At 33.0% G+C, this 23,137-nt stretch overlaps 2 protein-coding genes across 6 annotated transcripts; both read left to right on the top strand.

Moving 5' to 3' along the window:
* The first annotated feature begins 305 nt into the window (after positions 1-305).
* On the top strand, positions 306-9,469 carry LOC108732638 (zinc finger and BTB domain-containing protein 24). Of its 2 annotated transcripts, none has more exons than XM_018463541.2 (4): positions 306-580; positions 4,345-4,818; positions 5,928-6,890; positions 9,014-9,469. In XM_018463541.2, exons 1-4 carry the CDS (start codon positions 518-520, stop codon positions 9,164-9,166), a joined length of 1,653 nt encoding a protein of 550 aa, XP_018319043.1. In that variant the 5' UTR covers positions 306-517; the 3' UTR covers positions 9,167-9,469. The 2 variants fall into 2 exon arrangements, with proteins under 2 accessions (XP_018319043.1, XP_018319044.1); XM_018463542.2 differs by having other exon boundaries at positions 306-749.
* A 2,183-nt stretch (positions 9,470-11,652) lies between these two features.
* LOC108732643 (protein spinster) lies at positions 11,653-22,977 on the top strand. Of its 4 annotated transcripts, XM_018463552.2 has the most exons (10): positions 11,657-12,186; positions 15,909-16,105; positions 16,228-16,379; positions 17,005-17,208; positions 17,910-18,044; positions 18,288-18,549; positions 20,901-20,999; positions 21,303-21,489; positions 21,751-21,828; positions 22,451-22,977. In XM_018463552.2, exons 1-9 carry the CDS (start codon positions 11,967-11,969, stop codon positions 21,795-21,797), a joined length of 1,503 nt encoding a protein of 500 aa, XP_018319054.1. In that variant the 5' UTR covers positions 11,657-11,966; the 3' UTR covers positions 21,798-21,828; positions 22,451-22,977. The 4 variants fall into 4 exon arrangements, with proteins under 4 accessions (XP_018319055.1, XP_018319052.1, XP_018319054.1 ...); XM_018463553.2 differs by lacking the exons at positions 21,751-21,828; positions 22,451-22,977 and adding an exon at positions 18,904-19,165 and having other exon boundaries at positions 11,653-12,186; positions 21,303-21,316; XM_018463550.2 differs by lacking the exons at positions 18,288-18,549; positions 21,751-21,828 and adding an exon at positions 18,904-19,165 and having other exon boundaries at positions 11,655-12,186.
* The last annotated feature ends 160 nt before the right edge of the window (positions 22,978-23,137 follow it).

Genomic DNA, 23,137 nt, shown 5'->3' with positions numbered 1-23,137 from the left:
GTAACATTGATCTATATACTGAGAAAATATGTTAAAAATCACTATACAATGCATTTTGCTATTCATGTATATTGCTAATAATTAGGTAATTATAATGGATTTATATTTGGTTGAAATTGTTTATTTGAACTGCATTCATTCCAGTAACTAATTAATGACAGTTTTAGTTGTACACCACTAAAATAAATAAAGAGTATTGTATGATAAATCTGTCCTTTATTTTAATTTTAAATAAGTAATTCAAACAAATCTAATGATTTTAATTTTTATTTATTATTTTAATTGACAGAACGGATAATTAGGAAATTTAATAATAATTGTTTTATTTAAATAAAAGTAAGGTAATAATTAAATTTAGCGCCACTATTGACTAATATATTTCATATTGTTCGAACGTCACACATGCCATCTATGAATAACAAACAATAACTCCAGATGGAAGTTTTAGTAAATGAACAACACCATTATTTTTCTATGAACGGAACTGAGCGTCGTTGCTTGCGTACGGCAGTTGTTGATGACGAATGCAGTTATCCTGCGAAGAAACCGTTATCGTCGTATCTTCGCCAGATTACCAAAGGTAAGCGAGTCTTATTCCGTAATTTTTAACGTTTTCGTACTGATAAGGGCCGTTCGCGAGTGCATCAAATGTTTTCTCGCATCTTTTCGCGGGTTGCGGGTGTTTTAGGGTAGGGAGCTTCGTCGCCGTGATGTAGAATTTGTGGAAGGGGTGTTCATAGTGTATTCTGGTAGGATATATTCATCCCCACATTCTTCCTAAACCACCACCACCTTCCTCCACCACGTTAGGCATCGTCATCGTCATAGATACGCCTTCCTATGTGCATTTCAGTGCATCAGCATAACATACACGACATTTCATACGGATATTAAATTAGTTCAAGGTCATTAACCTGATAACCAATTAACTGCATCATTGTGTGATCATACACCACAACAGGCATACAACACGATGTTCATTTGTAAAGTATTCTGTTTTCCCTTTGCACGTCTCATGTCGACTTCTTTGTGGTTAAAATAATACCTATGAGTTTGTATATTTCTCTTTTTTTTTTGTAAATCGATCAGCAGACAGGTGTAACAAGCGATCAAATTTCAAGGACAAGCAAATTGTCGACAAATTTAAATTCAATTATTACAAACGTATACGCTAAAGTCAAATGTTTTCGATTAATTTCTTTCAACATTAGCGTTGNTTTACAACTTTTGGGCATAAAATCTTAATTAATTGGAATATTTTTTTACATTTGAGTGGGACTCTTTAAAGAAAACGAAAAGCTGAAACTGCCTCTACCGTACCCTCTCAAACCGCCCTCTCTCCTACTACAAAAGCAACCTAATTTTTTTAATATTTCGTTTATTAAAACAAAAAATGATATCATTTAGTAAGATAAATTGTAAAAAAATATTTTATTTCTATTTTATCGTTAAAAATATTTCTAGAGGTTTTTAGTCATTTTATTGATATACAGGGTGTGCACTATTCATGAAATTATTTCTTACGAATAGAACAGAAGAAAACAATAAATAAAATTGTACATGAATGTAACTGACTGATTAGGTGCCGTCCATAAATTACGTAATGCAAAATTACCAATTTTTGACTCCCTCTTCTTCCTCCACGTAACGAGACCGTAACTCGTGGCCTGTGCTCTCCTTCCCATCCCCGGTCTGTTACGCAACGCGTACATTGTAAATATTTTAGGCGTCATTTAAAAAAAGGTTTTTAATTTTCAATAATAATTCAATTTTAAATAAGTTAAATCTGGTCCCCCCCTTTCCGGTGTAACAAGCGATCAAATTTCAAGGACAAGCAAATTGTCGACAAATTTAAATTCAATTATTGTAAGAATAACAAAATACAAACGTATACGCTAAAGTCAAATGTTTTCGATTAATTTCTTTCAACATTAGCGTTGTTAATTACATAGGTATCTAACGATTTAACATGCATACGTTGCTTTTTCCAGTACGCCGAGAGTACCTGTTACATATATATAGAATCACTCACGCATTCAACACGAATAATTTTACCATTGATGCGGCCTACGCTAGCTTATTTCGCACATATGAATAATGGTACGCACAAATGTGTACGTAATAAAGAAATGTATGTAATACGTGAATATACCTTATACAATTTGAATAGGAAATTAAGCGAAACATCCTAAAAAAACTACTCGTTGAGGTTTGGAGATGATTCATTTATTTAACTGAAAATACATTCAAATTAATAACATCTTAGTAGAAATCTTTAAAAATTCTATACACATACGGTTATTCTTTAAAATATTGTCATACATATATTAAATTGTACATTACACAATAAAAAAAGAAGAACGTCGTCTCAAGCGTCATCTACCGTATTTCGCATGCAACATGTTGGTGAAGTGCTACCAAATTGCAGTAGGTGGCGCCGAAATAACGTGGAATTTGTGTCTGTTTCAAAATCTTTTGTTTTAATAGTAGACGTGAATATTATTAAGTACCTAATGACTTAAACAATGAAGGCAAGTTATTGAAACTTGAACACTTACAAGTCTGATGTACTTAATTAGTGATTACCAATTGTATTATTACCCTTAAATGGTACTACCTCTTATTGTCTTCTAATTAACATACTTGAGTTACATGCCACCTTTTCACTTTCATTTTTTTTGTAATTTTAATTAAGTACGTCTAAAAATACTTTATTGAAAATAAAAGATTCTCTTTTTATTTATAAAAAAATACAATTCAAATGAGAAAAAATTAGGGAATGGAGTACCTAAATTTCTAAAAAAAACTAAACTTGCCATTAGTTTAAATTTTCGTGTCTGAGAAAGTACGAATTTGTCCGTGTACGAACGGCGAATAAAATTCTATTCAAGCAAAACAACAGTACCTTATAAACTGTAGGTGAAAGTGTATTCTCGAGGTGTATCCAATGCTACAAGTAGGTAACTGGGTTGCTTAAGAGAGCTCCCATGCCGTTAGAAATCCGCCTGTTCCGTCTCCGTCTATTCCGCGTTCTTTAACGACCTGTTGGACGAAGACAGTACAGGTGGTCGTCGTGTATGTTTTGTCACGTGATCGCGTTTTCTAAAACCTGAGGGCCCCACTTTCAAATTTCTCATGTTGTTGCTACTACTACTACCGTAAATCGGGGTACACACTCTACCTAACCTACCACTTCTGTAACGCGAATTTTACCACCGTACCGTACCGTCGCCCCCTCTAAGTTTTCGGGGGTAGTCCCAAGGACACGCACAAGTTGTGTAGGGCCGAAAAGTGCGCCAATTTTGAATACGGGACGCGATCCGGGCAATGCGGACTTTTATCGACGAAAAAATAATGTAGTACCAATTAAACAACAAGTGCCGTTTTTCGTTTATTTTATTTTATTATTTTTTTGTTTTATGCATTGTGGTGAGTTTGTTTCTTTTCTTTGTTGCACTTTCGACTGTTTTATATATTGCAAAACAATGTTACATTTCGCATTTATTATTATTATGGGTATGTCGTTTGTGCAATATGTGGTTAATTATTTTGGCAATTTGGCACTGTAATAATGACGTAGACTATTGGTTAAGGAATAATTAGAGGCAAGAAGAAAGAAAAATTGATGTGTACATAAGTAAAATTGCTTTGCAAACTTTCAAATTTAATACATACATAAATGCATGTACTTGTGCATTATTTAGTTGTAGAATGGTCCTTGAAATAGTTTATATATTCTTCAGTCGGTGTTCGTAATGTGTTTTGTGTGTTTGTATTGAGATTTATTATCTCATGACGATGACGTGATTTAGTAATATCATTGAAAATTAAGAAATTCGTAAAAAATGGGCTCATGACGCGATGTCTTTTAAAACTATAAATTGTTTGTATATATATTTCTTTCCTTCTAAAGTCGGTAAATAATTTTAAGTTTTTCTACCTAGGTACCATAAAACGTACCTGTTGTAAAAGTTATATGACAGCCTATTTTGCCGAAAATGCCCAACTTTAATTCCACAAACCATTTTCAAGTAATAACACCCTAGCTACCTACCCTCTTGATCCTTTTTTGGATGCGTATTTTTTGAAAGGTCTCAGAATAGAAAGAAAGTTTTTTTTTTAACCTACAAAGACAATTTAGAAACATGTTTTCAAATAGATTTGATCGTTGTAGATAGTTTTATTATTAATTATTTTGTTTATTATTACATGTTAATATATTTTATGTGGGAAGCAAAGATAGGTATCTTGCTGTACCTCAATTTTTGAAAAAAAAAGTGAAACTGAACAATTTCTACTTTCGAGTACTTAATTGGCCAGTTTATTTCACTTTTATTTTAATAGATCTATGAAAAAATGAACTACAACCCGTTCAGTGTCGGAGTTCCGTTGTCGGCGGCACTTCCGGTCGCCACCCAGTTCACGGCGGGCGGAAAGATCACGCAAAACGTGACAACGACCAACGGCCAGGTGGTCGGTGTGCTACAGGGTGGCGAAAATGGTGTCCACTATATCCGACCGCTTGACGCGAACGCGTTCGCAGCCGCCACCGCCTCCACCTCGCCCACCCAGAACAATTCCTCCCAGCAGGCCCAGACCTTGATCACGTTGCCCATCACAATGCCTGGAGCGAAACCGGGCGACCCTCAACAGACTGTCCAGATCCAGGTGGTCAATCCGACGCCTGTGTCCGTCGCACAGACCAGTCAGGCACAGTCTCCCAAGTACCAGATATCCCAGATACCCATTCAGGCCTTCGGACAGGGTGCCACAGTACTAACAGTCGCCTACAACCCCACCCAGGACGGAATACAGATCGTAAGTATCATCATAAGGTCGTCAGTCCTAAGACTGGTTGGACACGCACCTCAACTCTTTCCTATCCTGAGCTAATCTTCGCATTTCCTTAAAACTAGAACATCTCACATCCTTAACTATTTGCGAACAGTAATCTAATCTAGGTCTACCTCTACCCCTCCTAACTCGTGTTTCTGCCTCTAATATGTCTCTGACTAGACCTTCATGCCTAAGAAGGTGTCCTACCAATCTATCTCGCCTATTTTTTATTGACTTCCATAGAGTCCTCTGTTCTCCTATTCTTTCCAATATCTCTTCATTTATAACCTTCTCTATCCACGATATCCTCATCATCCGCCTATAACACCACATTTCGAATGCTTCTAACCTTTTGTTTTCCGCCGCTCCCACTGTCCATGTTTCGCACCCGTACAACGCCGTGCTCCAAACATACACCTTTAACAACCTTTTTCGAATTTCTAAATTAACCTTTCGCGAGCATAGAAGTGACTTCTTTTTATTAAAGGCGACACGACCCTGCGCTATCCTGTGCTTTATATCCCTACTACTCCTTCCATCCTCACTTATCTGACTTCCTAGATACCTAAAATCAGCCACTTCTTCTAATTTTTCGTCTCCTATCTTTATATTCGCTCTTTCCCTACTTTTTCTTCCCTTGCATACCAGTATTTTAGTTTTACTTTTATTTATTCCTCTGTTCTCCTATTCTTTCTAATACCTCTTCATTTCTAACCTTCTCTATCCACGGTATCCTTATCATTCGCCTGTAACGCCACATTTCAAACGCTTCTAACCATTTCTTTTCATGTTTCGCACCCGTACAACGCCACGCTCCAAACATACACCTTTAACAGGCTTTTTCGAATTCGTAAATTAATCGTCCGCGAACATAGAAGTGACTTCTATTTATTGAAAACGACTCGACCCTGCGCTATCCTCTGCTTTATATCCCTACTACTCCTTCCATCCTGACTTATCTGACTTCTTAGATACTTAAAATCAGCCACTTCTTCTAATATTTCGTCTCCTACCTTTATATTCGCTCTTTTCCTCCTTTATATCTTCCCTTGCATACTTTTATTTATCGCTACTAATTATTTAATTTAAAGGTGGATGGTCAAAATGGCATCCCGGAAGGTATGACAGTGGTGGCGGCTCTGCAGCCCCAAGACATCCAGTTGATCCAGACGACGGCACCTCAATCGGACCAAGACCAGGATAAACTCAAAGAGGGCACTGCAACGATCACCCCCGTTGCCCTAATTAAAAACGAGGTGTTGTCAGCAAAAGACGACGGTCAGACGGACGGGGGCGGCGCCTCTATAACCGCCATACCGGCCAACTACCTTCAGAACACCGCCGTGCAAGAATACCTCCAACGTATCCAAAACACCACCCTACCGCTCAGTCTTCAGCAATTCCTCAAGTTCAACACTGATACAACGGTCAAGAGGGAACAGATAAACGAAGATGGGATCATAGAGACCGTTGTAGAGACGGGAGAGCCCGAACAGGAACCTCTCATAATGAACGAACTCGAGGGCGAAATGGAAGAGAACGTGGACGACCCAGACAAGACGAAAAAGAAGAAAAAGTACAAGAAGAAACCACCGAAACCGAAAAAACCCAAACCTGGTCAGGTTCATATAGCCACAGCCCTCGACGGAACCACCCTCTTCTGTTGTCCGGAATGTCACATGGCGTATCCCGAAAAAGAACTTCTGGAGCAGCATCTTGTAGGACACAAAATCGAACGTCGATTCATATGTGACATATGCGGGGCAGGACTGAAAAGGAAAGAGCATTTGGAAAGACACAAGCTCGGCCACAACCCCGAAAGACCATTCGTGTGTTCCGTTTGTATGAAGGGTTTCAAGAGGAAAGAACATCTCAATCTTCATTTCGTCATTCATTCGGGCGAGAAGACGGAAATATGCGGGGAATGTGGCAAGGGATTTTACAGGAAGGACCATTTGAGGAAGCATGCGAGGTCGCATATCACAAGGAGAGCAAAGGAACAACAGCAACAGCAAAATTTGCTTGCCAGCAAAGAGGGAACAGTCACAATACAGGTTCGTTATTTACATTAATTTTTAAGGGCTCATTACGTATCATATTGGAGCATAAACATACTAATGAGATGTTTACTTTTTGTAAAATCAGGGAAATTCTGTAGACTTCAACTTAGTAAGTGGAAATGAGGGATTATAACTTTAATATGATATCATCATCATCATAAGGTCATCGGTCCTAAGACTAGTTGGACACGTACCTCCACTCTTTCCTATCCTGAGCATATCTTCGCTTTTTCCCTAAAACTAGAACAGCCCACATCCTTAACTATTTGCAAACAGTAATTTAATCTAGGTCTACCTCTACCCCTCCTAACTCCTGCTTCTGCCTCTAATATATCTCTGACTAGACCTTCATGCCTGAGGTGTCCTACCAACCTATCTCGCCTATTTTTTATTGACTTCCATAGAGTCCTCTGTTCTCCTATTGTTTCTAATACCTCTTCATTTCTAACCTATTCTACCCACGATATCCTCATCATCCGCCTATAACACCACATTTCGAACGCTTCTAACCTTTTGTTTTCCGCCGTTCCCACTGTCCATGTTTCGCACCCGTACAATGCCGTGCTCCAAACATACACCTTTAACAACCTTTTTCGAATTTCTAAATTAACCGAGCATAGAAGTGACTTCTTTTTATTAAAGGCGACACGACCTTGCGCTATCCTCTGCTTTATATCCCTACTACTCCTTCCATCCTCACTTATCTGACTTCCTAGGTATCTAAAATCAGCCACTTCTTCTAATTTTTCGTCTCCTATCTTTATATTCGCTCTTTCCCTACTTTTTCTTCCCTTGCATATCAGTATTTTAGTTTTACTTTTATTTATTTTCATACAGTACTGATCTGTCAGTACCGCTTCCATTTTATTTAAAGCTATCTCTAGGTCCTCCTTGCTAGATGCTAATACTGCTATATCATCTGCAAATCTAAGCATACTAATCTTTTGCCCTTGCACATCTATCCCTACAGTTGTACTGTCTTTAATGATGTTGATGGCGTCTTCGATGTATAGATTAAAAAGTAGCGGTGACAGTGTGCATCCCTGCCTGACTCCCTTCCTAATATTTACTTCTCTACGTTGCATCCCCAGCTCTATAACTGCCTGTTGCTCTTTATACAAACTAAGTATCACTCTTCTATCTTTGTAATTCATCCCTACATTTTTAAGTATATTTAACATCTTGTCCCATTTAACATTGTCAAAAGCTTTCTCTAAATCTACAAATCCTATGTACGCACTCTTTCCTTTTTCTATCGTTTTCTCTATTGCTACCCGTAAAGCTAGAATGGCCTCCCGCGTTCCTCTATTTCTTCTAAACCCAAATTGATCTTCCCCTAATAGTTCTTCCGCCCTTTTTTCCATCCTCCTCTGTACAATTCTAATTAAGATTTTTGACGCATGGGAAGTTAAGCTAATTGTTCGAAATTTCTCGCACCTATCCGCGCCCCTCTTCTTAGGTAATGTTACTACTACGTTCCGTTTATAATCCTCTGGGACTTTCCCCGTTTCGTAAATGTGACTAACTAACTTAAACATACGATCTCTAACCTCTTGTCCTGCATGTTTTAGAATTTAGAATATGATATAGTCTTGCAAAAAATCATTACCATCCTTTGGCTCATTGTTTTATGTGATAAGAAGAACCACCTTCCACTTTAATTTTCACACATTTCTTAAATGAAACACGTTGAAGATACGATACAATGTTAAAACCACCGATGGTTTTAGATACACTAGATTTGTGAGCTTTTAGGAGACAAAGCAATATGTGGGGAAGCGCTTAGCATGGTGTAAATGTAGCATGATATGTTGCATTCCACTTGCAGTATTTTCAGGGTAGTCAGATCGTTATTCGTGCTGTCAAACGATGAAAGGGTTGCTTAGGACTATTCTCAATACCCAAACTGTTATCGTTCAATGAAAATTATTAATTAAAAGCCACTAATTCGAGGTGGAACTGAACAGTTGCAAATATGCGAGTGGGTTTAAATGTTTGTATTCTAGTGTATAGTTGGTTGCATACATATGTATTCTAATAACGTGTTATAACGGTACTCACCGTCCGAATTTGGATGCCATGCTCAACTAGTGAATAATGACATTTTTCCCATGCAGGTACCCACGTCGAACATTCAGATCCCAGTTCAAATTCAGGTTCCTCAGCACCACATCCAGGTGACTGCGTCAACGGACGAAGACAATGCTCAACACGTGAGTACTGTAGTGTTGCCAGCTGTGTCCGAGAGCGTGTCGATATTGCCCCATTAAAAAGTTGTTTCCTTCTGTTTTCCTTTCTCTCCCATTGTTTTTTGAACCGTTCAATTAACAGAAATTCTTCCTTTTTTCTTTACGTCAGTCTCCCCCCCCCATCACATTTTCTGTCGGTCGTTGAAAAAAGAAAATAAAATGAAGAAAGACAATCTGAAATGATAATTTAGTCTAATCGGTTAGTGTTTTGGATAGAATTTTATTAATCCTACGGACTACTACGATAAACAATAATATACATAATAGTAATAATTATTTTTAGAAATTATTTTGTTGTCTATTGCTTGCATAACGTGCATATTATATTTACATTTATACATTTTTCTTTAGGTGTACATTTTTTTTTTCATTCGCTAATCTTAATTAGTTTTCCTTTTTTGGTCGTAGTGATAATAATCAGCGGAATAACAAATACAAATGTGCATCTTTATTTTCCGCAAATTTTTTTGGAAATGGTTAGAGTATTCCTCTCTTTTTTTTTGTTCTTCTTTTTCGTCCTTCCAGAGTCAGTGGTGAACATATTGTGTATTCTTATTGCTATTATTCTCCCTATTATATATATTTATATTATAATACATTCAAATTAATAACATCNATATTATGCATTAATCTGTTAAGATATTTATATTAAATATATTGTTATGACATGATTATATACATAAAACGATGTGCATGTATATAGTTTACATTGAAGAGGGACTCTTTAAAGAAAACGAAAAGCTGAAACTGCCTCTACCGTACCCTCTCAAACCGCCCTCTCTCCTACTACAAAAGCAACCTAATTTTTTTAATATTTCGTTTATTAAAACAAAAAATGATATCATTTAGTAAGATAAATTGTAAAAAAATATTTTATTTCTATTTTATCGTTAAAAATATTTCTAGAGGTTTTTAGTCATTTTATTGATATACAGGGTGTGCACTATTCATGAAATTATTTCTTACGAATAGAACAGAAGAAAACAATAAATAAAATTGTACATGAATGTAACTGACTGATTAGGTGCCGTCCATAAATTACGTAATGCAAAATTACCAATTTTTGACTCCCTCTTCTTCCTCCACGTAACGAGACCGTAACTCGTGGCCTGTGCTCTCCTTCCCATCCCCGGTCTGTTACGCAACGCGTACATTGTAAATATTTTAGGCGTCATTTAAAAAAAGGTTTTTAATTTTCAATAATAATTCAATTTTAAATAAGTTAAATCTGGTCCCCCCCTTTCCACCCAATTGGCTTTACGTAATTTGTGGACAGTCCCTAGAGTTACAATAGTGGAATTACTTAAAAATATTCTGCCCCTTGCAAAATTCGAACATTCTAACATTTCTTCTGTAGTTCGATGTTAAAGGAGAGAACATTTTAAGCTGTCGGGTTTTCCTACTGAATGATATATCATTATTTGTACTTATTGAATTATTAATTTGTACTATGACCTTTTGTTTCTGCGGTACAAGAAGTAAAGAATATAATGCTATTTGTAAATTATTAATATCGGCAGTTATATTATTCAAAATTAATGTGTACCTGAAATAATAAAAAAAGGAGGTAATGTTCTCTCAAACGGATTTTCTTCTTTCTAATTTTTATAAGTATGTAAGCAACTGGTATGTTTTGTAAATATGTATTTTTTTTAATTTATTTTAATTTTTGTTGACTACGATGGTAATCATAAATAGCCAGCTGTATTCTCGTTATATTCTGTACTTCCCCTCCTGCCCCTTCCCTTATCTATACAATTTCTTTTCGAAAGGGTTTGTGTTATTTAAGTTTTGACAATGCGAAGTTAACATAGTTGTAAGTTTCATTTTTTTGTGCAGGTTTTTAGGTAAATTATTATTTTTTTCTATCATGAATATATCTAATCGTAAGTAACAATAGTAAGAAGTATTGCGGTCAGTCAAGTAGTTTCATTTTTGTATACTGAATTTCCGTTCTGTTAACGCACGAGAAAAAAATATATTTTATACAAAAAGAACGTCTTTTATTCCACAACATCCTTTATGTAATTTTATATACCTAATTATTTGCAAGTTGTCTTTTATAGTGAATAAGGTTTTTGCTAAGTTACTAGAAAACAACTGTTGGAACAAAAATCAAATTTGCACGTATTTGTTGTACACCCTGTATTTAGGAGATGCTGTGCTATTTTTATCTGTAATGAATATTTGTACATGGTAGTGACCACAGTCCGCAGCTCCAATTAAAACAAAGATAGTTTGATTGTGAAAATATCGTACAAACAGGGCAAATGTATAATTTTGTCTAAGATGTTTGGGACTGAATTTCTAATATTACTTCAGAATGAACATGTTTTGATAGTTTAGTTTTAGCGGCACAACAGCCACAATCAATTATTAATATTCATCTGTAGTAACTACTAAGTCCGACTAAATACTCTATGGATCAGATGATTTAAGTTAACTGAATTGATTGGCTGGTGTGACTTCAAACGTCACGTCGAATGTCAAATAAGCACCAATCAAAATTAAAATTTGAGAAAGTAAAATGGCGTACTGATTGTAGTAATAGTGGTGTTAGTGTAATTACTTTTATCTTTTTATCGTGTTTTTAGAGTTATAATAAGAATTTCTTAGGTTGTATGAAGGGCATACGTTTCCAAACTTAGTTAGTGTTCCTAAACCTAAACAATTTCCATTTGAAATCAATTTTTTCGTGAAAATCTTTTATCAGTTGTCAATCTGTGACGCGCATGACCTCTTCCAGCAACATGGAATGTGTCAAATATGAAACATGCCTTTATTTGACTTTTAGTAGCGGTAGAAGGTCGGTGTTGTCATTATGCCGGGAGAAAATTTAGAAAAGAACGGGAGTTTTAAATTAAAACTTTTAAATATGGAGCCAGGAATAAGAGCAAACAGTTCTAACCAACAATTGGTGACCCCTTCTGAAGCCAATACAGAACGAAGACTGAAAGATCTCACCGCGAAAGAAGTTATTTCTGTGTTTATATTATGTTTTGTAAACTTGATAAATTATATGGACCGATACACTCTAGCCGGTAAGTAACTTTGTTGAGGAAACTTGCTATTTTTTATGTCCATTTAAATTTGTATGGCGTAAATCTAATTCCCCATCTTATTCTCAGTAATGAGTTCCGGTTAGAAAAAAAAAACTCTCCCTTAATGTTTGCTGCGAACACTGAAAAAGTCGCCAACTATTTAAAGACCTTATACATAGGTGTGCATTATCTATAAATAGAAAATTGCAGTCATTTTAAAATACCTACCTTCCGATAAGGTAATTAAAAATTGAATGTTTTAAACTTTTACTTTTAAATATTAATTAAGTAATTACATATGTATGCATGTGTGAAAAATGAGGACTTATTTTTTCTTGATAGATTTTGTTAATGTTTAAAGACATCATCATTATAGGGTCGTCAATCTAAATACCTACAATTGTTTATAAACTTTCAAATATGTTTCTGTTTATTGGATAAGACTCTTGTCTTACGTTTGGTATTTAAAACTTGTTATTAACTAACAGTATAATCTGAGTACTGCTTGCATTAACCTTTGATCGTATTATGTTTCGGTAATCATTTTGAAATGCAAAACAAAATTTTATTTCAATTTTTTTATATAAAACATCCATTGTTTAAAACATACGAAATCCTTATTATGCATATTTATCGAAGAATTTGTACCTATTTTTCTACAATATCACTCCCTGGCACATATGTAGGTGATTAAACCTCTTACGTTTTTTCCGTAAATAATTATTTAAATTAACTTTAATTACAGTAATTATCATATGTACAGGGTGTCAATTAAGCCTGTTTAGTGTTAGGAGTTTGAACCTGATAAATGGAAAATAGGAAGAAACATGGTGCTTAAAACTCTCTTTAGAGAACAGTTTTATTTTGGATTGTCTCACGATAATAATGTTACATTTTTAACAAGAAAATCTATTCCAAGAATTCAATTCTTTCGTTATGCTTGAGTGAATACCAAGTAAAATGTATTTTTAATATTCCATAATAAGAACTTATCACACGATTCTCATTGTGTTTTAATCTTCTAAATTGCAATTTTGAGAAATTATATTTGCAAAATTTTTAAACAACCAGCACCTAAGTGAGACAGTTTTAAATATTTACGTTCATGTTGTTTTAAGTTCAAGTAGGTATTCATTGAATTATTAATCATAGAAAAAATATGAAATTATTTGCTGTTCATAATTGATAATGACTGTTCTCTGACATATACAGGGTGCATGAAATTTTCCTGATATAATTTGTTGTTTTGATTGCAATTCTGTTTTGACCTCCAATTATTTTTAAATTTTGGTATGTTCTGTAATCATTATTATGCTTCAAAATATTTGCATTGATAATAGTTTACCTAACTTATTTAGATACTGAAATATGCAAAATACATTATTTGAACGCAAATCTGTGTTGATATATATTGGATTTATTACAAAACATTACCTCAAAATAAACCAAATTAAAGTTTATTTTTACATACTTAATGTCTCTCTTAGTTAAAACTTTAATTTCTCACTCTTTTGTTACATATTATTTTTATTATTTTATTTGCTAGGTACAAAATGTAATTCCAGATAATTGCCCGAGAGGGTACCGAAATTCCCGTGCGCGGTTCTAATACTTTCCAATTATTAAATCTTTTTTAGTCAATGTGACCGTTATCTGAAGTAGGATATTGTATTAGCAATGATTTTTTTCTCGACATGGATAAAGTCAAAATTTTACATTGTAACATTCCAAAAATAAAAAAATTATCAGTTTTAAGAAATCAGGAATATAGTTAATAAACAAGAAATAGTTTCTCACAAATCCTATTTTTTGTTTAAAGAATATATTGCCACGTGTAGGCAACCCATCATACGCCAAGAACCCTATTGTGGGTTGTCTAGATCTCGCTAGTAACAAAGAAGATCAGGCTCTAGATCCCTCGTTCATGCTTGCTTTCATGTCTTCATGGCTGCTTTTAATTCTTCTTATTTCATTTTTCATTTTTTGGACCTGTTCTGGAAGTATTCTAGTATGTTAAATTTAGAGCATCTGGTCCTTGTTAATAACGAGATGTAGACCCACTACAGGTATCTTGAGCTATGATGGGTTGCCTATACGTGGCAATATATATTACTTTCACACATTTTATTCTCTTATTAAATCTTTATCTTTTGAGCTTTATATTTAATTTACCACTTTAATGTAGTCATAGATTTTCTAACAAATTTCGGTTTTTTTTTTAATATCTAGTCTGTTACCCCTACATTCATTCATGAAGATGTTGCATCCCTATTAATTGTCACCTAATAATTAAGTACTTACATGCAGCAATTCTCTGATCTCTTATTATATCCTTAATATTGTATTTAATTAATTATTACAAAGACAGTTTATTTGTGAAACAAACTGTGGGTAATTTGCTTCGAAGTTTTTTATTATTATTAGTAGCTATTTTATATTTTGTTCCTGTATGCATGGCATTAAGATTGAGTATTTCATTCAGACTATTCTTTGTTGTATCTCTTGTGTGTAATTAATTATTCTAGGCGTAAAAGTAAAGTATACATCCTGCTTAAAATCTTTATTGACTCAACACAACACAAATAGTTGCTTAATACTGCCCTGTCAACATGTGAAAAGAAAAAAAGTAAAATCGGCTATTAAAATGCAAGCACATGCTTATTCATTCGTATATTTGTTTATAAACAATTGTACGCATTTTATGAATGAAAGGGCTCATTTGACTTGTTAAATAAGTAAGTAGCAGATGACACCACTGTAAATTACATTTAAATGAATGATTTTGTAGAAAATCGCTGTTTTACGTAAATATGTCGCGTTTTTTAACACTAGTTGAATACAGCGTATCTAGTACAGCTCGTAGATATTCGATATTAGCGAGAATTTTTTTCGCACTTACTTGCAATATTTGAAGGCCACGTAAATGTTTAAATCACTTTGCGTCTATTAAGGACACTTTTTCTACAGATAAAACTGCATTTTGTCGTTACACAATCACTTTAAAACTCTTTTTTATATACCCTATTTATACAGAACATTATCATCAGTCAATTGTATGCATCATTGATAAACGGGGTGTATGTTGGGTTGCATGTTGTAGTTTTAATCCTTTGATTAGTTATCAAATGCCCTATTTGTTCTAATAATAATCTGTTCTTAAACTGGACCTTGTTAAATCGAATCTTCAGTTCAAAATACTCCTTCATTACAGTATACATCCCTCCCGTTTTTAAGGAGGTACACGAAAATTTTAATAAAATTTGAAAATACAAAATCTATAAATAGAGTCCAAGTGTACACAATGAATTAATTATTTTACCTTTGAAAATAATTACTACAGTTGTCGGAATTTGATAATATAATTATGTAATTAACGAATGACATTGCATTTAGAGCAAATATGAAAAGTATGTCATATTATTTTAACGGAAATGAATAGTTTTTTAGAAATATTTAAATAAATAAATAATCATCTACGATGATTTAGTTTTTAGTTTGATATTATGTAATACTTTCTATTATCTTCTTTTCGTTTCTTTTCTTAATGATATTTTGTGATTTAATAATATTTCTGTATAGGTATATTCAAATTTTGAAAATAAAAAACGTTTATCAAGAAACATCCTTAATTTAAAGATTTCTTTTTATATTTACAGATGTTATAGTCGTTTCCTATATTTTTTTTCGTGTAAATGTAATAAAGGTATTTTTTTTCTTTTTAGGCATTCTCACTGACGTTCAAAAGTACTTCGATATCGATGACGCCTCTGGGGGCTTAATACAAACAGTATTTATTATTAGTTATATGTTATTTGCTCCACTTTTTGGATATTTGGGTGATAGATACAGTCGAAAAATTATCTTAGCCTTTGGGGTAACATTATGGTCACTGACGACCCTAGCAGGTTCCTTTATGTCGGTAAGTAGTTTTACAATCAATAACATACCATTCTTGTTTAATTATCAATAAGCTGATTTAAACTGTATACGTTTTTATTTTAATTTTTTTACTTTATAAAATATGTATTGACTCCTTTTTAGAATTTCTATCTCTTCGTAATGTTCAGAGCCCTTGTGGGCATTGGGGAGGCAAGTTATTCGACCATTGCTCCGACAATCATAAGTGATTTATTTGTTAAAGATATAAGGTCAAAAATGTTAGCGCTATTTTACTTTGCAATACCAGTAGGAAGGTGAGTATTTATTTGCGATTTTAAAATATTATAAAAGTTTGTCTATTTCTTCCTGTATAAGTTTTAGATTTTCTTTTGAATTTGATTACAATTTTAACGGTTTTATTTCATCTTATTCTACTTTTCAAATGATAACTTATATTAGAAAATTGTTTTAAAAGTTTCTACTGATTATGAGACTAATATATGACAAATATAGTATACCCACTTGTATGGCAAAAACGATCTATTTGCATGTTACTTTCCTATAGTTTCGTTATCTTTATTTGTAAATATCAATCAATTAAAAAGCTCGTCTGATAAGGACGAGTGAGTGATACAGTTTTTATTTACTAAATGATAAATATTCTATAATAACATCATCGAATTGCCTATTTCTATCCCATTACCTGCCTATACATACAGTAATTGATGAATATGACGGTAATATTCACAAAAATAAATAAATAACTGTTGAAACTATTATTAAATTAATCGATTTCGAATTTTTTAATAGCAAATACAAATATAAAATAATAAATTACCTACATGCCCAAAATAACTGTATTCATTGCAAAATAATTAATTCTTATAATTGTATTATTTAGTGTTACGGTATATTTTTATAAACAATAGTATTTTTTAGCGGTCTGGGATACATAGTTGGATCTCAAACGTCATATGTAACAGGCCAGTGGCAATGGGCATTACGAGTGACCCCGATAATGGGCGCAGCAGCAGTCATACTGATCCTGCTCCTGTTGGACGATCCCGAACGGGGGAAAAGCGAGGGTAGCGGACACTTGCAGTCTACGTCTTTCCGGGAAGACATCTCAGACATTTGTCGAAAGTGAGCAAACCAGAAATGTAAAATATGCAACAACTATTCCATAACTTCGTTGTTTGTTTATTTGCTTATTTATCGTTGTAGTAGGGCAATAATGAAAAAATTTACGAATCTAAATGATTCAGGTTTTCGTTTCTTTGTCTTTATTGTCGTAATGAGTCAATAAGGAAAGCAGTTACGAGTCAAAATGATCCCGGTTTTCGTTTGTTCGGTTTTATTGTTGTAATAAGTCAATAATGAAAACAGTTACGAGTTTGAACGATTCTGTTTTTCGTTTGTTGGTTCTTATTGTGTTGTTGAGTCAATAATGAAAACAGTTACGAGTCAAAATGATCCCGGTTTTCGTTTGTTCGGTTTTATTGTTGTAATAAGTCAATAATGAAAACAGTTACGAGTTTGAACGATTCTGTTTTTCGTTTGTTGGTTCTTATTGTGTTGTTGAGTCAATAATGAAAACAGTTACGAGTCTGGTCGACTCAGTTTATAGTTTCTTTGTTTTTATTGTATTGAGCCGATAATGAAAACAGTTTGCCTATAAACAGTCACTTTAAAGACTATTAAAAAAGAAGCAGTTCCTTAGACAAATGTAATTAAATTGTTTTAATTAAAGAAATTTCGAAAATATTTTTGAGGATAATGTCAGTAGTTTAGCTTTTTTATTTTAAGATATCTTACTCAACGTTACTAATAATTTATGTTTTTAGTGGAAGTTTTCTGTACTCTACTGCTGGGTTCACGTGTGTAGCATTTGTGGCAGGAGCTCTGGCTTGGTGGGGCCCAAAATTCATCTTTCTTGGCATCAAATTGCAGACTAGTGGTGGTGATGTATCAGAAAACAGGTAAAAAATATCATTTGGTCTTTAAATGGTTGCAAGTGACAGATTTTTCAATATTTAATTTTAAATTTTACTTTTACAACTTTTGGGCATAAAATCTTAATTAATTGGAATATATTTTTTTTTACTGAATGTTCAATATTTTCCAAATTGTTTGTTTATCTATATCAGACTTTAGGAGGGGGGAGAGGGTTATTTTGTTGTTTTCCATTCCGATAAATATCCGTCGATGGGGTTGGGTTTCAGTGTTTCCCTAACGTTTGGCATAGTGGCAATGCTTGCGGGAATTTTGGGCGTTCCCGCCGGAAGTGCCATGGCCCAGTACTTGCGTCACAGGTATTCGAGGATAGACCCGCACGTGTGTGCCTTCGGACTGCTCATGTCAAGTCCTTTGGTCTACTGCGCGTGTGTCACTGCCTCGGTCAGTACTGGACTGTGTTTCTTTTTCGTTTTTCTCGGCGAATTCTTCCTCAATCTGACGTGGTCTATTGTGGCTGATATATTATTGGTAAGAGACAAAAAGGAAAATAAATAGAAGGCAAAAATAGAAAAATAAAAGGCGGTACCCAACGGGATTTGTCAATTGACCTGTTTTTTGTTTACTGGACGATAAAAGTCTAGAAAGTGTTTAAATTTTAAAAATAATATTCATTGGGGGCAGAGTACACCCAGAATTTTATGTAATTACCCTAAAAAGTTGTTTACTCTGTTGAAAAATGATGAGTCATGAAGTGAAACTTACCCTTGCTTGTTTTCTTCTTATATTAATTTTAATTTTTTGTTTTCGTATATTTTTCATTTGTACCAGTACAGGTGAGAAATTCCTTCAAGTGGAGTTGAACGATTGCTGGTATTGTTTCAGTTTATCGTTGATTTTCGGCGGAATAACGATGATGGCTGGTATCATTGGATTGTGTCTCGGGTGTTATTTGAGCCAGTCGTTGAAAAAGAGGTACTCGAGGGTCGATCCCATAATTTGCGGCATCGGTTTGTTGGCGTCCGCGCCCCTTCTCGTCGCATGCACTTACCTCGCCGTCTCGAACACGGCGTCATGTTTAGTGGTTCTGTTCCTAGGGCAGGTCGCGTTGAACTTGAACTGGGCAATCGTTGTCGATATATTGTTGGTAAGCGACACAAAAATAAAAACTAAAAATAAATTGATAATACTTATCGTTATTCAACTATACTTAAATGGGTCGTGGAGATTGTACCTATCTTTGTTGATTGGTCTACGTGTTTTTTTTTTCTTATTAGTGGCTCTATTCCTATTTTGTTTTCATTTTGTTAGTTTGTTTTTGGAAATCTTTCCCTTTGCTTGTTGTATCATGTAATTGTTGTGACTAATATTAATAACCATAGGAGCATTTTAAGATTAATCGAGGAGAATGTCCTTTTCTACTTCTTTTCTCATATGTAATAGAATAATTTTGCAGGGCAGAAAACATGACCTCTTATGTTTTTCTGATCATTCTTCAAAAATAATTTTCAAGGTTTACCAGCGTTTTCTTTGCAACGATTCCAATTATTTACTTTTATAAAATTATTTACTTTTATAAAATGATCGATTTGTTATTGATTACATTTTAATTTTTTTAACTTATTAACATTCCATATTTCAAAACCAATTACTTTCTTAACAGCATAATCTATAAAAAAACCAATCCACGCTTTCATTATTTAACAGGAAGCTTAGCAAGTGGAAATTGCTTGTAGAATATAAAGCTTATTCGATTACAGGATTATGAAAAATTTATACCATTCAGTTCTTAATATTCTGTATTTTTATGTAATACGAGGGTGGATTGATAAGTTTCCGGCCTGACCAAGAAAAACAAGGTTTTTAAAAATTTTTTTTTTTTATTTCTCAACATAATCTCCTCCAAGGCTGATACATTTCTCATAGCGGTGTTCCAGTCTATTAATGCCATCTCTATAGACTGATTCGTCAAGCTCCTCAAAATAACCATTTACAGCTTCGATTACTTCTTCATTGTCCGCAAATCTCTTACCGCCAAGCCATTTTNTACATTTTAATTTTTTTAACTTATTAACATTCCATATTTCAAAACCAATTACTTTCTTAACAGCATAATCTATAAAAAAACCAATCCACGCTTTCATTATTTAACAGGAAGCTTAGCAAGTGGAAATTGCTTGTAGAATATAAAGCTTATTCGATTACAGGATTATGAAAAATTTATACCATTCAGTTCTTAATATTCTGTATTTTTATGTAATACATTAGATTCTTCTTTTATTTGTTATATTTATGCTAAAGGCTTAATTAATTGATTAACAAAATGCTTAAACTTTTTGTTTTTTTATACCCCACATATAACAAAATTATTATTATTTTTTTACTTTATTTATTTTTGTATAGCTGTATGTTTCAGATATTGTGGTTACACGTATGAATTGTTTATTAATAATACATCAGCAAATTCCACTTGAATATAATTATACTTTTATTTCATTATTAATTTAATTTTATATTCGCATAATACATTTTCCACTCATACCATTCATGTAGTCGTTCATCCACAATAATTTATACCATTATTTGATTTTATTTAATATTTATAATATGCGGTTTATTCAATTAATATATTGATGTGTCTTGTGGACTAATTTTTTACTAATAATTTAAATAAACGTTAGTTAAAAAGTGTCCATGTGAATTGCCCAGTTCCAGTTGCAACTGATAACCCATATAAACTGAAACATACCAGCATAGTGTTTTTTCATTTTAATATTTTTGCTTTTTGTTTATGTAGTTTAGTGAATGTATATATGAAGTTTGTTAATGAAATTTTCTTATTTTTCTTCAAATTAATTCATAAACAAATTTTCAATTCATAGTATGTCGTATTGCCTACGAGAAGATCCACTGCCGAAGGCTTACAGTTACTTATTTCCCATGCCCTTGGTGATGCGGGTAGCCCGTACTTAATTGGAATTGTAAGCACACTATTATTGTCTTGTTTACATTAATAACAATATTATAGTACTTACTTAAAAAAAAAATGTAATCAAGAGTTTTTAAAACTTCTTCTAAAAGTACAGCAAATATCACAATAGAAAACACTTGTTCACATTATCGATTTGTTCACGTTAACGAATGTTTTATTTAATATGTAATGAATATCTATAATTAACGAAATAATTATTAAACATTAGTGAGATATGTGTCATTTTTTTGCCTAACAGCTTTTCTCCTAGTTTTTATAGTGGTCATTTTAACATGGACATATCATTTTGTAGGTTTCCGAAGGACTGAAAAATATAATGGCACACGGATCAGGGATTGAAACAGATTACATTAAATACAAAGCCCTCCAGTACGCATTGTTTATCACATGCTTTGTAGAAGTACTTGGTGGAATATTCTTCCTTATCACAGCCTGTTACATAAAAAAAGACAGGGAAAAAGTGGTGCTCGCAATTAGAGGTATTGTAAAAGACTTAATTATAAAATAAAATGTGGATTTAAAAACGAAGCATTATCAGTATGAGAGAAATCTAAATTAAATATTTTATTTTATTTTTTTAAGCATATTTTTTCTAGTTCATCAAGTGTAAAATTAATATTTGCCTTTTATTCGTGTGTGCTTTTGGATAATAATTTTCTTATCTATCTTGCTCAATTAATCTGTTTTTCTTTTTTCGACGATTGTTTTTCTTTATTTCCTGTATGCTTTTTCCTCTCTAGAAACTAAAGAACAGACCGAAGTTTCGGAGGTAAATCAAACTGATTGAAAGCTGGCGAATTGGTTTCGTGTTCTTTAGGGTAAAAATTCGTAGTTTCTTTTTGGTATTTGTTTATTTGATTAACATAAGTCAAGGTGTCGGGGGGTTTATTACTAACCGATTTCGTGAAACCATTAATCACAAATTCATACAAGAACTAACAATTTATTTAATACATAATAACAAAATTTGATTTCAAATCTCAAAAAATGATAATAATTTAGCACCTGTCTTTTTTACTAAGTTTGAAAATTGAAAAAATAATTTAATTCAATTATCTTATGAAGTAGTGGAATCCATTTTGAATAAAATAGGTGTTTAAGCGCCCTGTATGTATATGTAAAAGGCTTCATAACTCAGAGAAGCACTATGTGTATTAGGGTCTCAACCTCAATGAGTAGTTAAATATTGTTGAAAAATAATTATCCTGAAAGGTAAGGTCTATAAACTTATTAGCAATTCAGAAGTATTGTTTGTTCATTAAAGAAGTGCGGGACGACTAGCCACACGTCTTAGATGCACCCAATAAGAATTAGATCTGTTTCATTTAAACAATAATTTTTTAAGGTGTTATTCTAATTTATTTTTGATAATTACTTTTCAACAAGCATTTGAAATGTATATTTGTACAGACTTCGTAACGTAGTTTCACTTTTTTTCAGCTACATCTGATGACCAAGAAGTGCAAAATATAAACGCAAGTGAACCAGAAACACGAACATTAATAGAGAAACGTTAAAGCGTGTTATGTGTGAACAAGAATGAAGAAGTGGTATTAAAAAATTTTTAATAGATAAAAGTATTGTGTGTTAATCAGTCGAAATAATATTTTATGGAAACGAAGAAGAAAATTAGCATCATGGCAAGTTTGGTTGTGGATTTTTTTATATTGCTATTTATTGTTTTTACTAAGCGAGTAATAGAAGAAAAATTAAAGAAAAATGTATTCTAATGTCTTCTGTTCGAGACTGAAAAATTAAGAAATTACATGTTAACGATTAGTTAAATTATTCGCTTGTCTTTTTATTTTTACTCTGGGCTTTGAAAATAACATTTTAGTACTGAAGAAATAATAAGTTATCCATTGTTAATTAAAACTACTACTACTACTACTTCTAAGTACAATTTCAAGCCCTTTGTATATTTATTATTATACATTATAATCTATTAAATTATGCAATTTTTTTGATATCACTAGTTTTAATTAATTTAAACGATCAGGGATTTAAATACAAATGCATAATTTCATAAAGTTCCTTTTCCTACCCCAACAGTATTTTTCTGTGAACCAACATGTAATAAGGATTTGTTTTTTTTTTTTTTTCTGTAAGACGTTTTCTCTATTGTTA

Source organism: Agrilus planipennis, unplaced genomic scaffold, assembly GCF_000699045.2.
Source record: "Agrilus planipennis isolate EAB-ADULT unplaced genomic scaffold, Apla_2.0 scaffold71, whole genome shotgun sequence".
Classification (NCBI taxonomy): Eukaryota; Metazoa; Arthropoda; class Insecta; order Coleoptera; family Buprestidae; genus Agrilus; species Agrilus planipennis.
The sequence above is the reverse complement of the archived record's forward strand: the minus strand, read 5'-3'. Positions and strand labels throughout refer to the sequence as shown.